General features: G+C 49.0%; 1 protein-coding gene across 1 annotated transcript; it reads right to left on the bottom strand.

The window, feature by feature from the left end:
- Positions 1-424: 424 nt before the first annotated feature.
- On the bottom strand, positions 425-9999 carry LRP10 (LDL receptor related protein 10). The gene is made up of 7 exons (XM_088142203.1): positions 9104-9999; positions 7992-8030; positions 7162-7294; positions 6038-6222; positions 4155-5010; positions 3198-3327; positions 425-2436 (listed from the first exon to the last, which is right to left on the bottom strand). Exons 1-7 carry the CDS (start codon positions 9174-9176, stop codon positions 1867-1869), a joined length of 1986 nt encoding a protein of 661 aa, XP_087998329.1. The 5' UTR covers positions 9177-9999; the 3' UTR covers positions 425-1866.
- Positions 10000-16575: the final 6576 nt, after the last annotated feature.

Raw genomic sequence — 16575 nt, 5'->3', positions numbered from 1 at the left:
TTGGAGATCATCAGGTCTATGGCGTTGGAGGGACAGCCAAAAAGAATATGAATTTCTCAACCGAGAAACGCATCAGGAAGAAAACAGATTGCAATACTTCTGCCTATTCCGGTGAGAAGCAAAATGGCTCATTGATTCAGCAATGGCCTGCATCTTTCTCAAACATTTCTACCCACCTCGGAGAAATTAGAATGAACAACTTCCTTTTCAAGTTTATTTTGCAATGTTCCGCTTGATTTGCATTCTGTGGGCTTTGCAAAAACAGGTAAATAAATGACCGGGCAGAGATTCAACAAAGATTTTATGCCTTTCCTTTTTTTCCCCCCCTCTTGCCTAAAATATGATTAAAATCGAGGCACCGCTTTTTAAAAAAAAAATCAGACGGTATTCAGAAAGATGGAGCTGAATCTAGTCAGTGTTAGGGTAAACAAAGCTGAGATTTGTTTAAAAAAAATGCTGAATTTGTTAACGTGGATTTCAGTGGATTTAATCTAAGTCAAGATGCAAATGTAGGATATCTTTCTGCAACAGACCACTTCAACCCCATTTAGTCCTACAGGGGAATTTTTTTTTGCTTTTGGGAATTCTGAAATTGAAATCCAGATCCACCTGCTTGAAAAAAGCCAGTTGCCACTTCACTGGCGTGAAATAACCTCATTTAAGAACACTTTAAGAACTTGATTGAAGCCTTTTAACTTTGATTTAAGCCTTTCCTTTTCACAACAGCCTAAATCACATTTATTTCACTGTAGTCGGGTGTATATTTGCCTCCTGTTTGTCACTGTGAAGGAAATAATCAGCAATTACTACTACTAAATTTATAACTGATCTCCGCCCTTAAAAGATTCCTTTTATCCTTCATACAAAATGTTGCTTATTTACAACTGATTGGACATTCCATGTGCAAAATTTCTTTTTTTTTCTATTGGCTGTGCTTTTAAAAAATAATTTACTTACAAAAGATTTATCAACAGAAGATTCAAAGCATTTTCTACCTTCCTCCTTTCCCCAACACTGCAACGCTATAGATTTTTTAAAATCTAGGATTCACTCCCACTGAACGCAAACAGAACGATTTGTTAGGAAAAGATTGCACTGTAAAACGTGATCGCAAAAATAGTTCCAGTGGAATTACTAGATTTTCAGCTTTCCCCCTTTCCATAAATTCACAAAAATAAACATTTCGTTCCCACGTGAGATAGACAATTTGGAGGTCAATCACTGCTGCCACTGCCTTTAGGAAAAAGAAAATTATTGCCCTTTAGAGAAGCTGCCACGTCTCTAAAGGTTATTCTAGATGGTTGCACAGGTATCTTCGCTTCCTTCATTTTTAGTCAAGCAAATAACTGTAGTGTTTCTCCAAAGAACATTTTTCGTTTCCATCCCCTCCTCCTCATTTTCTAAGAACAATTTTTAAAATGTCAAGTGCATGTACTTTTATCGCTTTCAAGGCAAGCCCCCATCTCAGTGCCAAAACCTCTCTAAAGAATTGTGTAAGTTCTTGCTTGAGATCAAAAATTGCAATTTCAGAAGAGAATCATCCCTTCTAAAAATCAGGATTTAAGAGGCCAGAAAACAACTGCTCTGGTGAGCCAAAGAGATTTCTGCAATCCTCCGGACATCAGCAAGGGAAGCGGACTTCAAGGGCCAAATCAGACCATTCTGACGGTCAAATGCCAAGAAGAGGAAATCATTTTTAAAGATTTGTTTTTCTAAATGGCCAAGGATTTCTTTCATTTCTCACATGCCAAAAAAAAAAAAAGACTTGTGGAAGGAAGGGGATCTGCAGGAAAAAAAAGTATGCCTGACTCTCTGTCGTCTATCACTGGTTACACGTTTCATAAAGGCAATGTCCAGCAACATTTCTCAAGTCAGAAGGGGCTCATCGTCAGCATCCCAGCTTGTGGTGGCGTGAAGGCTCTGGAGTTGCGGGTCGGTGAGAGGAACGAGGAGCACATCATCTTCGTCATCAAGAGATGGAGACGTGTTCAGGGGGTCCTCCCCAGCTTCGGCAGAGCAGGTGGGCGTGGGGGAGAAGAGCCGAACTCGGAGGCTGTGCATCACCCCTGAAAACCGTGGAGCAGGACGTGGGACTTGAGCCTCCGGTGTGGATTCTGCAGGAGTTGGTGGGACCTTCTGCGGAAGAGGCAGGGGCTGGTCTTCTGGAAGATGGGAAGAAGCATCTTCATTCCCACAAGACGCCAGGTCATCAGGAGCAGAAGGCGAAGACGAGCCAGGGGTGGTCATGGCAGCCGCCGTGGAAGACGAGGCAGGGTTGGCTGGGCGAGGGAGGAGCCCCAACCGGCGCATTCGCCTCGTTAAACGTCGTAAGAAGCGGCTGTGATGAGAGCGACGGCCCCCACCAGCACCAGGACGGCTGGCGGGGTCCCGCCGCAACAAATGCAGCAGACCACGCAAATTTCCCAGGACCGAATTCTGAAACGAGAGGAAGGCAAATGTGAGCACAGATTCAAGTCAGATCTTCAGCTTCTCAAACGCCAAGTATACACGTCCCCACAGGTTGAGGGAGGCTGAAGTTGAGAATTCTCCATTGAACTAGTCCTATTTCTCCCTGGCAGAAACTTCAGAGGTGATGACTTTGGTTTGGTGTCCCTTATGGTTAAAAGAAACACTTTTAAAAGGGCCTATAGAAGACCATGAAAAGAAGGAGGATTTTATTCAGGTTTGGGGGCCTCATGAGAGGGACCCAAAATGTCTGATGACCTCTTAAGAACACCAGCAAGTGAAGAACGTCACAAAAATTGACCAATTGGCCCTCAAGAAGATGAATGCTTATTGGGAGTTGTGTTGTTACGCATCACTCAAGCATTCTTGTCTTCCGTTGCCCCACAAACCTCTTGAGATGTTGCTCCTCAATCTCCACCTTTTGGTCTTTCTTTCACTTAATTAAAGGGTCACTTTCCAGGCACTTTTCTGATTGGTCAAATCATATAGAAGCTTCCTGACCATGGCTCTGGAATCCCCACAGCCATTTTGTTTTTCAGAATAAGATACATCCTGCTCTTCAGACATAATTTCATGGAAGGACTTGACCCACAAAAAGATGTTAGAGCTTCTTTAGGAACCACAGGAAATGTGGATAGGAAATTAAGGAAGGAAGATGGGGAGGGAACCAACGCTTTTCTGAGATTGGTCTTGAGGAGAATAAGTAAGTGTAGAGTGTTGGAATTACTTACTTGACTCGGATGCTCAACTGGGAAGCCTTCTACTGGAGGAATAACACCACGAGCAATGAGCTGCCCATAAGATGGTGGAGCCTGGCGCTGAACAAATTGCGCTTCCATCCGTGACATGGGTGCTAAGACCCTAAAGGGGGAAGATTCAGAGAATTACAGACCTTGCCCCACTCTTTCCTAAGTAACCCTGACTCAGCATCATTTATCTTCCTGTTCTCCCAGCAAGTTTTTACCAACTGAGCATCCTTCAGTGGTGTGGACTTCAACTCCCAGAACTCCACAGCCAGCACAGCCATTGCTGAGGAGCATGTTCACCTTCCTGGAGAACAGCTGAGTTGGGGAGGGCTAGTCTCCTTAAAAGGAGATATTTTTCATTTCCCCAGTTTCTCTCATTATGAGGAGAAACCTTTATAGGCCCTGTGGTCCTTCCTTTCATTCCCACTGGTTTGGTATGTTCAAATTTCTATATCCTGAAGACTCTAGAGCAGTGTTTCTCAACCTCAGCAACTTTAAGCCGTGCGAACTTCAACTCCCAGAAATCCCCAGCCAGCTGGCTGGCTGAGGAATTCTGGGAGTTGAAGTCCACACGCTGCAAAGTTGCTGAAGTTGAGAAACACTGCTCTAGAGCACTGTTTCCCACCTCAGCAACTTTAAGAGGCATGGACTTCAACTCCCAGGATTCCCCAGTATGCTTGGGGGGATGAAGAATTCTGGGAGTTGAAGCCCACACATCTTAAAGTTACCAAAGTTGGGACACAGCCCTGGGGGTCAGCCATCATCCCCTGGGCACAGCTCCATTGGTTCAACTCCCTCCCCAATCAGTCCATTCAACTTGGGCCCGAGCTCTCAATCCTGGCCCCTCTAGCGCATCAACTCTATCCCCGCCCCCCTTCTCAGCCACCATGCCTCTAAAGTCCCCCCCACCCCGGTTCCTTCATTCCCCAACTGGCTTCTCACCCAAATTCATGGCTTCGGAGTGCATACAGACGGCACGTGCAGCCGAGCGCTATGACCAGAAGAAGACCGCACACCAGGCTGCCGATGACGGCTGCCGTCACCACCTTGCGCGGCAGGATGTAGGAGCAATCCGCCTCATCGGAAGTGTCGACGCAGTCCGCCTGCCCGTCGCACACCCAGCTCTCGTAGATGCAGCGCCCGTCACGGCAGCGGAAGTTGCCAGGTTGGCAGGTGTAGCAGTGGCGCTCGTCCGCAGCGTCGGCACAAAACGTCTGGTAGTTGCAGCGGTCGGCGGGCCCGTAGCAGATGGTGCCCCCGATGCCTCGTCCTCCGCAGGCGTATTGCCCTGGCGGGCAGCCGTGACAGCTGTCCTCATCGGCACCATTGGCGCAGTCCCAGTTTCCATCGCAGCGCTCAGCAGCGCTGTAGCACGTAGCCCCCTCCCCGCTTTCTCCACCGCAGGGGAAATCCCACGGCACGCAGAAACCTTGCACGTGGTATGTGGCGTTGAAGCCGCGGCCTTCTGTTCCTGGCGCCGCCTGGTAGGTGACCCAGGCCCGGCTGGAGGGGGAGTCCACAGACACGACCTTATTGTTGCTGGTGTAATCCAAGTTGCGCAGCAGGTGAGGGTGGGGCGGGGCCCCAGGAGCCCCATCGTACACCCGGAGGGAGTCCCCGATATCTAAGTTGAGGACTGTGAAACGAATGGTGAGGGGACGGCTGTCGTGGGCATCAAGGACCCACTGGCAATGCGCAGCTCCCAGGTATGAGTCTGAGCCAAAGGCCGGTGAGTAAATTACCCCGTAGAAGTTTTCCAAGGTGCGGTTACATGAGACAGCAGGCTGTGTTTTAGATTCTGAAGCAGAGAAAAATAAAAAAGAAAGAAAACAAAAATGAGGCCGTTTTATTATGTAGCAAGAGACCCAGGCAACAACCTCCTTCTGGGCCACCTTTGTCTAGAATTCCTCTCTAGAGGAGCTAGCAGGATCCTAAATTTTAGATACAGCTCGTCCTTGTTTAGCAACCACAACTGGGACCAGCAACTCGGCTGTTAAGCAAAGCAGTCGCTAAGTGAACCCCCAACTGTGTTTATGATCTTCCTTCAGCTTTCCTTTGCTTTACACACCAGTGATGGTTGAAAATGCGAGGATTGGTTGCAAGGTTACTTTTTCATCACTGTGTCATAACTGTGAATGGTCACTAAATGAGTCAGTCCCTAAAAAAGGACAACTTGTAATGGTTTATGTTTCACTCTGTAAGGCGTCTGGTCTGTGCTATATTCTTCATTTGTCATTGTCTCGATTCTGGCTTTTCTGAGCTTATTTTTTATTTATTTATTTATTTATTTATTTATTTAATAGACTTGTCCCCGCCCATCTCCCCACAACGGGGGACTCTGGGCGGCTTACAACAAATTTAAGGTTCTCTTGATTTTATGCACTTTTAGCAGCTCTTTTGGATTGTTATTACACTGATAGAATAAAGAATAAAAGTATTCTTTTCAAAGGATGCTTCTTGGAAGCCCAGAAGATATATTTTAAATCAAATCAAATCAAATCAAATCCAGGCACTGTAATAAGAAATGTGGACTTTAACTGGCAGATCTGTCCAAGTGCTGGACTGCTTAACTGGCAGGATCAATGTTGATCAGGAACTGCACGTATGCGATTGATAAACCAGCTCAAAAAATGGAGGTGAAGGGGAGAAATAATGTCAGAACAGCCACCGTGAGAAAATGAAAAGCTAATTGGTTGAGTGGATAACTTGGTGACTTATACAGAAAATTGGAAGGGCTGAGGAGGATAATGGCATGGAAGGAAAACTTCCCTTCCTATAATCTTGTCTCTGGGGCTCAGAGTTGGGGCCCCACAACCTGGTCCTACCTTTTTCATATTTCAGCTGAAATCCATTTCTTGCCCAAAACTTCCAGCTGTAAGTCACGGTCACGTTGCCTCCCTTTATTCGAAGGGGCTCTGGGATTTTATAACCGCAGATTTTCCTGGACGGCTGAGAGGGCGAGCGGATTATCAGCATCTCTGAGCCACAGGGAAGATAGAAGCGCTGGAACCTGGGGGAGAAGCGAAAAGACCAGAGACCCAAATCAGATTTGTCTTTCTATGGGGAAACCCAGGAGAGGCATTCATGAAGACACTGGGGGGCTGAGAAGGAATGTGTCTATTGGTACACTTGGCATGAAACCCTCCCCAGATAAGTCATTCTTTTGGATCTCATCAGAGAGACAATCTTCCCTGTGCAAAGTAGTCTTGGAGGAATATTAGGGCAAAGTCCAACTTTTGCAAGCCCTGGGTGTTCCACTGGTGACACAGGGACTTGAGGAACTGCCCAGTGGGGACAAGTTGAAGGAACTTGGGTTGCTCAGTACGGAGAAAAGAAGACTTAGAAGAGACATGATAGCCATGATCAAGTACCTACAGGGAAATCCAAGAAGTATTTTTCATGGTCAAAGAAAACAGAACCAGATATAATCTAGACTTGGTTGAAATATGAGGAGAAACAGTCTTCCTAATGGAGGTTGGGTTTTTCCATCTCTGAAGGTCTATTCAGAAAAGGCTGAATAGCCATCTCTCTTAGATGCCTACAAAGTTTTAGGCCAGTGTTTTTCAAACTTGGCAACTTTAAGAGGTGTGGACTTCAACTCCCAGAATTCCCCAGCCAGCCTGGGGGCTGGCTGGGGAATTCTGGGAGTTGAAGACCACACCTCTTAAAGTTGTCAAGTTTGAAAAACACTCCTTTAGATCCTGTAATGTCATTGTAGACTCCGTTAAAGCAAATTCATACGTTTGACTGAGAGTTTCCTGTTCTCATTTTAGAGTCTGCTGAGATTTTGGGAGGGGGGGGAGGGCTTAAAACTTTTCAGCAGGGCCTTGGGTACTACACTTATGAGCCATCAGGTTTTGGGGTAAGTGGGTAAGCTGTGTCTCGATACGGCTTTATATCTGCAACAGAAACCAGGGTCATTTTTTTTCAACAGTACATTCGCTCTTACCCAATGTAGATGACATCGTCAGGCCCACCCACGATCACCCAAGTACAGCTGCTGGAAGTCACCCCTCGGGACAGGGGGCTATGGATTTGGCCTTGCGATTCTCTCCGGACATCGGGGTAGCCTGGACAAACAGCTGCCGAGAGGGAGGAAGAAAGTCAGGACAACGATGGGCCCTCTGTGTGTTTCTAGCTCTTTGCCCACTCCCAGACTCTTCTCATTTTTCACACTTTTGTCCCAAGAGAACATGGTAGAGCAGTGTTGCTCAACCTCAGCGACTCTAAGATGAGCGGACTTCAACTCCCAGAATTCCCCAGCCAGCCATGCTGGCTGGGGAATTCTGGGAGTTGAAGTCCGCTCATCTTAGAGTTCCTAAGCTTGAGAAATGCTGGGATAGACAATTCATTTGGGGACAGGCATGAGCAAAAGAGCTTAGCATCAGGTCTAAATAATTACATCTTGGCATGATCTGGGTTCCTTTGATTAAACAATGTCTTCTATGGGGACCCTGGAAACGCACCTTCTCTGTGGCAGTGCCTGCCCTCTGGAATGGGGTTCCCCCAACATCTGGATGGCCCCCCTCTGCTGATGTTGAACAGCGATGAAGACCCGGCTCTCCACCCAGGCCTTTGGCGCGGGAGAACAAGACCCCGCGCGTCATGGCGCTTGCCAGCTTTTACCTTTAATAGATTTTATTGTAATTTTTTTGTTTGATCGATGCGAGCCTCCCAGGGTCGCTGAGAGGTGGCGTACAAGTTTAATAAATTATTTATTATTATGATGATTCCCTTGACATCCTTCCTGGGCCCCACTCCTTCTACGGTCTCACTCACCCGCACGCGAGGGGTTACTTTCAGCTGCCTGAATGATACCTAAGAAAAGAGAAAGCAAAATGAATTAAATTCTAGACCAGGCTGGCTGGGGAATTCTGGGAGTTGAAGTCCACGCAACATAAAATTGCTGAGGCTGAGAAACCCTAATCTAGCCTCATCTGATTTTCTCCTGCCTCCCACGTGGGCTCTTAGGAGCGTTGAGGTCAATCAACCCTCTTTCAAGGCAAGCTTGTGATCTGAGACCACAGCCCCACAATCTTCTTTCCGGTCCTGCCAAGACGGTCGGTCATTTCCTTCACCTCGGATTTCTTTCCAACTTCCCAGCCTAGCTTCCCATCATGAGACTTCTCGGGGGTCTCCCCCCCAAGTAGTTTCTGGTGGTTGGAAATCCGAGGGCTAGCCCTGCGTCGCTTTCCTGAAACCGGCTGGGGGGGGGGGGGTGTCACGTAAGTCGAATAAAGGGAAAATCTTCCAGTTTTGCCCGGCTCCTGTTAGTTCGACGGTCAGATCCCTCTACCGTTGCTATCAACCAAAGGATTCCCATCCTTCTTCAGGGTTAGTATTGCCAACTTCCCAGTCCAGCCTGTCCGTTCAGATTTTTTCGGTGACATTTAATGTCACGTTTCTCTTAGCGAAGGGCGTTGCACTGCTGGGGAAAAGCGCTCTGTCGGTGCAGAAGATCTGTAGCAGTGTTTCTCAACGTGGCCGCTTTAAGATGGGTGGACTACCACTCCCAGAATTCCCCAGCCAGCACGGCTGGCTGGGGAATTCTGGGAGTGGTAGTCCACCCATCTTAAAGCGGCCACGTTGAGAAACACTGATCCGAGGGCTGGAGTTAGGCCGGCGGAGCTGAAGCCTTGCCACGCTAACTCGCCACCCAAAACAAACAAAACCACCGGAAGCCGCTCGCTACGAAGGCGGCCGGCCCTTTTCCCAACCCCGCCTCCCGACCTTCGCTGCTCCAAGACCCGGGGAAGCGGAGGGGGGCTGTATTTTCCCTGCCACGCCGCCCCGATCGAGGGGGGCGGGCAAAGGAAGCCGAGTCGCCTGCCCGCCCCAGGCTGGGAAGCCTGGGAGCTGGAGTCCGGGGGAGGCCCCGATTCCGCGCTCACCCAGCAGCAGCCCCACCAGAACGACGCGGCGGGCGCCCCTCGCCCTCGCCCGCAGGGGCTGCTCGGCGCCCATCGCCCGCCCGGGAGGGTCGCTCTCCGCCGCCGCCGGCCTCCGAGGGTCGCTGCCGGGCAGGAGCGCGGCCGGAGCGCTTATCGCCCGCGCGGGGAGCGGGGCATCGGCCCGCGGGCCTCTTCGGGTCTTCCTCCGGACGGCCGGCCGCACGGCCGCTCACTCGCCCATCCCGCCCGCGATCGCCTCCGCCGCTGGGATTCCCCGGGCGCGACGGGGCCCGGCCGCGCGCCCCCGCCCCACTCGTCGGAAACTTTGTTTCCTTCTCGCGCTTCCGGGCTCGGCAACTTTGTCGCCGGGGAAGACACGTGACGCCGCCTCTTCCTCCCCGGCCCATCCCGCGCTGCGTTCACACGCTCCGGCGGAGACGCCTCCCCCGATCCGGCCACTGCGGCGGCGGCGGCGGCGGCTCCCCTCCGTCCAGCCGGGCTTCTGCCCCCGGGGAGGCTGCGCCCCCCACCCCCAGTGGCGCTGGGCCGGCTGGGGGTCCCGCGTCTCGTGGGAACGGTCGCGGGCTGCGCGGCTTGGGCTGGGAGAGGGGTGGTCGCTGCAGGCTCCCAAGGCGGGGGGCCCTGCAAAGCGGGGCAGCCGCGGGCGTGGAACCGGAGGGGCCCCGGCGCTGGGCACGGACAGGAATGGTCAGGATGGCAGTTTCCGATCTCGGCGCCCCGCCGAAGCCCTCGCCCTTTCCGCCCGTGCCCACCGCGGGAGGGAAGGGGGGCCTGGCCCCTTAAAAGAGTGGCCTCGGGATCCCCCCGACTGTAGGACTGAGTTTTGGGGCAGCGCCCGGCGCCACTTTCCGGCCCCCACGAAGTCCTGCAGTTGAGCTCCCCGAGGCTCGCTTTCAAGGGCGGCTATAAATAAATTGCTGTAAAAGAGGTTTTCCCGAACTTGGCGACTTTTAAGATGCGTGGACTGCAACTCCCAGAATTCCCCAGCCAGCCATTCCCCTGGCTAGGGAATTCCCCTGGCTAGGGAATTCTGGGAGTTGCAGTCCACGCATCTTAAAAGTCGCCAAGTTTGAAAATCGCTGCTGCAAAATGAGCTCGGCTTTCCTCCATCACCTGGCTGCCCCCTAGCGGCCGCCCGAGGCACTGCGGCGCAGAGCCCGGCGTCCTGAAATTTTCCCTCGGCGGACTGACGTCATCTCCTGCAATGTCCACGAAAACTGGTACGAGTTGATCAATAGGCTATTCGCGGTTCTGCGCTGTTTTATTGATTAGATGTGTTACAGCTCACGATCTGGCTGCCCTTAGCAGCTTGCAAGCTGAGCCAGCCCATTCAAACGTCCACAGTATTATAACATTAATAGTCACATAAAAATAAAACTTGAGCAATGCACCTATGCAGAAACTATATATATATGCAGAAATATATATATATATTATGCAAAAGTAACATTTCCCAGCAACTCTCCTTTCAAGGAGCATAGCTTGGACCTGGCCCACTCCATCTCACAACAATCCTGCAAGGTAGATTCTGTTGACTCAAATCCACATTCATGATCAACCATGGTTCCCATTTCTTGTTTACTCCCATCCACATTGATCATTCCTGGTTTTACTGCCTCTGTATGTTTCATTGCATCCCTCCACATACAAAGTTTTGTGAAAAATCCCAGGATCTTGCAGGAATGTCCAGAGGGGTCAAAAAAATCAAGATGGAGCCGCAACGATGCACGCATCCGTTTTACATATGTCACGACGTGTGTTAAAAAGGGGCGGAGCTTTAGCACTGCAGCGATGGCCGCCATGTTGACTTTTTTGACCCATCCACCCTGCGCAACTGCGCTTAGGTGTTGGGAGATCGTCTGGAACTCCAGTCAAAATGAAATCCGACCATGTGACACTCCTTTAAAAAGTGTTGAAAATTCAGTCTATGGCTGTGTTTGTGCAACACGCAGAAACCACCTCCAAGATGCCTTGGTTGGATCTACAATGCCTGGCTAGTGTAAAAATGGTTTGTAGCTCAGCATATGGGATCAAACCAGAAATGGGTTAATTCGGTGAGAATAATATTTCTCAACTTCAGCAACTTTAAGATGCGTGGACTTCAACTCCCAGAATTCCCCCAGCCAGCATGCTGGCTGGGGGAATTCTGGGAGTTGAAGTCCACGCATCTTAAAGTTGCTGAAGTTGAGAAACACAGGCTTAGAAGAGCCTTTGAGTTGTGATGGTTGCCAGATATCCATCCACAGGGAGAGGCGGAGCTCACACAAACAATGGGCGGAGCAACACCCAAACTGGCCGGGGCTCTCCTCTCTGTTTCTGATTTCAACTTTTTTTTTCATTTACATTTTTATTTATTTCTCCATTGTTACCTGCCTCAACCCCTGAGCTAACTAGGCTATTTTTTCTTGCTCTCTTCTCCGCCAGCAGGGCCATCCCTGGCTTGCTTGCTTGCTGGTGGAGGGCTTTTAAAATTTAGCCCGAGGGCCAGGTGTGGCTTGAAGGCCGCCAGTTGCAGACCCCTGTGGTACAGGAATGGGCTTCCATTCCCCGCAATCCGCTCCTGAGCATTTCAGGATAATTTAAAGGCATTCTTTTTGTGTTGAGTCAAGACTCTCTAAATTGCAAATTCCCTTTAGCACGCACCATCAGGAAGCTGTTCCAAACTGAGTTTCCAGGGGCTAATCCTTTGCTTTTTCCTACTCACAGTATTCTTCTCGACCCAGCTGGAGGGTTGAAGGAGGAGAATCAAGAGCAAGTAAACTTTAAAATCTTCCTCACCCTGAGAAAGATACTTCCGGAAATTCTAAGATTATCAAGTCTGTACAAAGCCACAAGACCTGGAGTTGTTTATCTGGAATCAGAAGTTTTTCTTCTTCCTTCTCCCCCCCCCCCCTTTTCATTCCAGGCATCTTGGTTTTTATTTTTTTCTTGCTCTCTGGCTCCAGACGTGGTTCCTGGCATTTACATTTTGCTGATTCCAGATTTTTTTAAGGTTTCCCACGTCCGCTTTCTCCATACCTCCTTCTCTTCTTTTCCTTTACTTTTTTTTGGGAGTGCATGGATTCCAGGAAGAATGTTCTAGGGATCACACAGATTTTTAGTTACCTGGGAAAAAGGAGATATTCGGGCGGTGGGGGAGCAGGGAAGGGGTGGCAGAGAAGTCTTGGGGGGATGGTGGTGGAATCATTCATTAAGTAATAATGAATTGGAGCTTTCCTTTCTGCTGCTGGGCCCTGAAATGCTCACCAGGAGGGGTCCTGTGGTTTTCAGAAGGAAGAGGGAAGCCCCTCTTAAGACAAAGCCATTGCCAGTTTCTGTCTGCGCCACTGTCGGGGAAGACGCCGAGTAAATAGGAGATGGAGGTTTCTAACTCAGCAAAATTGGACGGCTGAGTCAACTGTGCAACCCAGTATCCCCAGCTGGATGGCTGTGGGTGGGGGACAGGCAGGGATCAAAAAGGCAGCGATGGGGGGAGAGAGGACAGATGGGGGAAAAGAATCTGCTGAGAGGAAAAAAGACACCCTTCCTTTTAGAGAACAGCATCTGCTTTGGGCTTTAGAGTCTTTTGTAGAACTTTGATTTCCTTCCTATGCGACCCTTGTCTCAGCCTCTGAGAGCTCCAGTTTCTGAAACGGTGATTCAAGGTGGCGCAGATATCGGTCAATCAGGACAGCGTCAACTCAGAGGAAGTCTGCCACCAACTCTGGCATTGGGTGACTTTGGGCCAATGCCTCTCTCTTTCTGCCTTGTGCTACCTCGCAGGCTTGTGGTGGGGATAGCAATTGGCAGGGCCTGGAGTTAGGAGGAAAAGTGGGATAGAAATCTCCCTAGATAAGTCTCCCTAGATAAATAATAAGCAATGCATACACAGTGAGGAGCTTAAGGACTTAAGGAGGACTGCTAAATTGACAGCGAGATATACAGAAGGAGGACAGTAGAGAAGAAGAGTCTCAAAGACCAGCTCTGTGTCTTGAGGGACCTTCTGGACTCACTGCTCCTGCTGGAGGAGCAGGTGGGGGCTATGGCAGGGTGGGCCAATGATGGTCCTTCATGGGCCAGGAGGGCCTGGTGGCCGTGGCTCCCTTCCCATCTTCATACTTTTGGATTACGGTACCATGGTCTACATGGAGCTACTCGAAGACATCTCTGAAGCTATAGTGGGCCCAAAATGCCACAGCCTGGCTGCTAATGGACATAAGCCATTTTAGCAGATCCCCCAGCCTGTTTGTGTGAACCAGTTTCGACCAGATCAGAATTAAACCAGATTGGTCCATGGCCAGAACAAGAAACAGTTGGAACCTGTCCTCCCTGTCTTCCTCTGAGCGGTTTCAAGCCCATTACACAGCACACGTGGGAGCAGGAGGTACAAGGATTTGAACCATTTTCATTATAAATAGGGCTTGCATTTCATACACAGCAGCTGCAAGAATTCTTTCAGAATGGCTTCAGTTTCCACCCCCCCCCAATAAACCCACACATCAGTGTTGTCTAGCATTGATAATTGAAGCCTGACAATGTCACTGCACAGCTTGTCAGTTGTTTTCCAAGCCAAAACTCCTACTTTTGTTCCAGACAACCCCATGTGGCTTGGATATCCCAATCCGTTGGGATTGTCTGCTCTAAATTGATTGGACCAAACCAATGTGGTCACTGAGGGAGGGATGTTCATAAAAAAGAGGTGGGACTTGTGTCATTCCATCATGGTTACTATCTTGACATTTCTGACTCCCTTTGAGGTCGGTGGGAGCAACTATTGTGGCTGGTGGTTCTTTTAAGGATCTTTTTGAGATTGAAGTTGGAGCAGATTTTATCGGAGGCAGCTTCTTGATTATCGTTATATTGGTTTTGATATTTAACAGCGGACGTTCCTATGTTTTAGTACTGAAAACCACCTTAAGTCTAGGGAGATGGCGGCATGTGCATCACTGCAATAAATAAATAAAATACCCAGACAGGGAACGCGTTCTTTGCTGCCCTTGAATCAGAAAGAGCTCAGACGCACCTTTTTTAGGCTAGCAAATTTTATTAAAGGGTAGACGCTTTCGTGATCAGCTGCAGCTCACTTCATCGGATCACCGCAGCGTATGCCTTTTAATAAAATGTCCCGGGCTCCTTTTGATTTTTGGCTACTGTCAGCTAACGCAGCTCTCCTCCTACAGTGAGAATTCTCCGCCTTTGTTCACAGGGCGAAAGCAAGCTAATTCCTCTGGAATGTATTTCCTTCAGGTAGGGGAATTCTAAACCAACAAGGCTGTGTCGATCCCCTTTGCAAGAAGCTGGTTCTTGGCCTTCTCTTTTAACCACACCCATCTGGCACCACTTACCTTTAGCCTCACCTTTCTTTAAAAAGCAGCTATAACACTAGTCGTGCATACCCATCAGCTTTACGAGGTAGACCGGACCGGAAACACAATCAGATGAGCTAATTCTAGTTTATTGTAAAGCTACATTAACAGAATCTTGCAAATCTCACAGTCAGTTCTCCCGCCACCTCCTTTACAGCCTGAGAAACTAGGGAGGGTCCCTTCTGAGCCTCTTTCCTGACCCACTATGCAGCTGCGGGCTAAGCTGTCTCTTATCTGACCGTTCCCTTGGCAGCGTCTCTTCGCTCCGTCTCCCAAGGTCTTTCCCACATACCGTTACAATACCCATGGGTGCATCAATATATATATATATATATATATATCACTGTAGAGATGCAAACGAGCTGCTCCAGAGACTGGAGTAGAATATTTCCCAACCTGGAGAGGTGCAGACTTCAACTCCCAGAGTCCCCCAGCCAGCTGGGCCACTGCTGAGAACTCTGGGAATTGAAATCCAGACGTTGTCCAGTGGGGGCAGACTGTTCAAATGAAAGAGTGCCATAGAGAGAGAATCTCTATCGTTATTCAATTAAAGATGGAGATCTCCATCCAAGGCGATCGACTGAGGCCTCTTTCCTTCTTTTTGAACTTCTTCAACTTCAGCTTTTGAGGCTGATGTCTTCCTCGTCAAGAGTCCGTGTAAAATGCTCGATGTCATTCCTATAACATGGTAAACACGATTTTCCTACTGTGGATTTGTTAGTACTTGTTCCTTTTGAGTCATGGGCTAAAGGCCCTTCTGTGAACGGAGCATTCCTTTTTAAGCATTATTTGTGAGTGTGAAAGGTGTTGCCAAAGTGCAAAGAAAATGCAGTGGAGAAAACACTTCCTTTCCCAAACAAGAGTTGCACACACACGCATTTCACTAGAAAAGATTATTCTTTCTCATCCCCTTTTCGGTGCACGGAAAGGTGGGTGAACTAGTTACTCTTCATCTGCACCAAAGTCACCCGGCCTGGTTACTACCTTACTGCTATTTGCTCGTGCCAAAAAAACTGAGGCACTGAACTTCCACCTGCAGTTAACCAAAATTACCTGTTAATGCCCACCTCATCAGCAAGGTAGTTCCTAACACACTCAACTTTCTGGGAAGAGCCGTCTGCAGGTTGGTCGTAAAATGTTTGGGGTGGCTGCAAATTGGACGGTTTTGGTTTAGGGTTAGGAAGCAGATTGGTAGGAAGGCAAGCTCAGGTGTGAGGTTTTGTGAACCTCAAGGGAAGGGCTGTTGTCTTTTTCTGGAATGGCCAAGAAATGTAGTTCTTACAACTACCAGCCTGCAGTCAGAAAAAGAGGGACATTATTAAATATGTGGAGAGGAATCCTATTTATTGACCTGATTTCATACACACACAGAATCAGCATTAGGGTTCTGTTGAAGTTCAATCAAATGGATTTCCTTCAGGATCCTACCTGTTCTTTGATCTGGCTCCACCAACATTTTAGCTGTTGAGCTTTGGTTTAGCAACAAGCGTGACATCAGCCCTTTTATCACATCCCACAACTGTCCTTGCATTTAACCCCTTGGGCAACAGACTTGTCCCTCCCAACTGGGTCCACGCAACTATGTTCAACTCTGCATGTTCTGCTAACCCACCACTTCTCATACTTCTAGCCTCTGTGGAGTAGTATCCCAGCCTGGTCCTGTGGTAACAGTTGCTTGATGGCTCATCTGTGCCCCCCCAGTTAAAAACGGAGGGGAAAAAAGCTTAAAATTACCCTCCCAGTTCCTGAATGCTTCAATTCTTCCTCTTCTTCTTGTTGACCACCAACCCTGATGGGTGAATGACGACGAAATACGGCTTACAAGCTAAAATTCACAGCAGAGCAGGGGGTTGGGGGGGGGGAACCAGGGGGAAAATGTGCATTTATCTTCAGGTCTCAGTAGGCTTTGAGGTGTAAGTCTGCCAAGGCCAGCCAATTTACTTCCACGCAAATGCTGGTGTGGAGTTGAGGAAGGACTGTGACTTCCTTCCTTCCTTCCTTCCTTCCTTCCTTCCTTCCTTCCTTCCTTCCTTCCTTCCTTCCTCTTTCTTTCTTTCTTTCTTTCTCTCTCTCTCTCTCTCTTTCTCCCTTCCTCCCTCCCCTCCC

The sequence above is a fragment of the Python bivittatus genome, unplaced genomic scaffold, assembly GCF_059951505.1.
Source record: "Python bivittatus isolate LINGU-HERP-01145 unplaced genomic scaffold, Pbiv_v1 ctg000370_np1212, whole genome shotgun sequence".
Classification (NCBI taxonomy): domain Eukaryota; kingdom Metazoa; phylum Chordata; class Lepidosauria; order Squamata; family Pythonidae; genus Python; species Python bivittatus.
The sequence above is the reverse complement of the archived record's forward strand: the minus strand, read 5'-3'. Positions and strand labels throughout refer to the sequence as shown.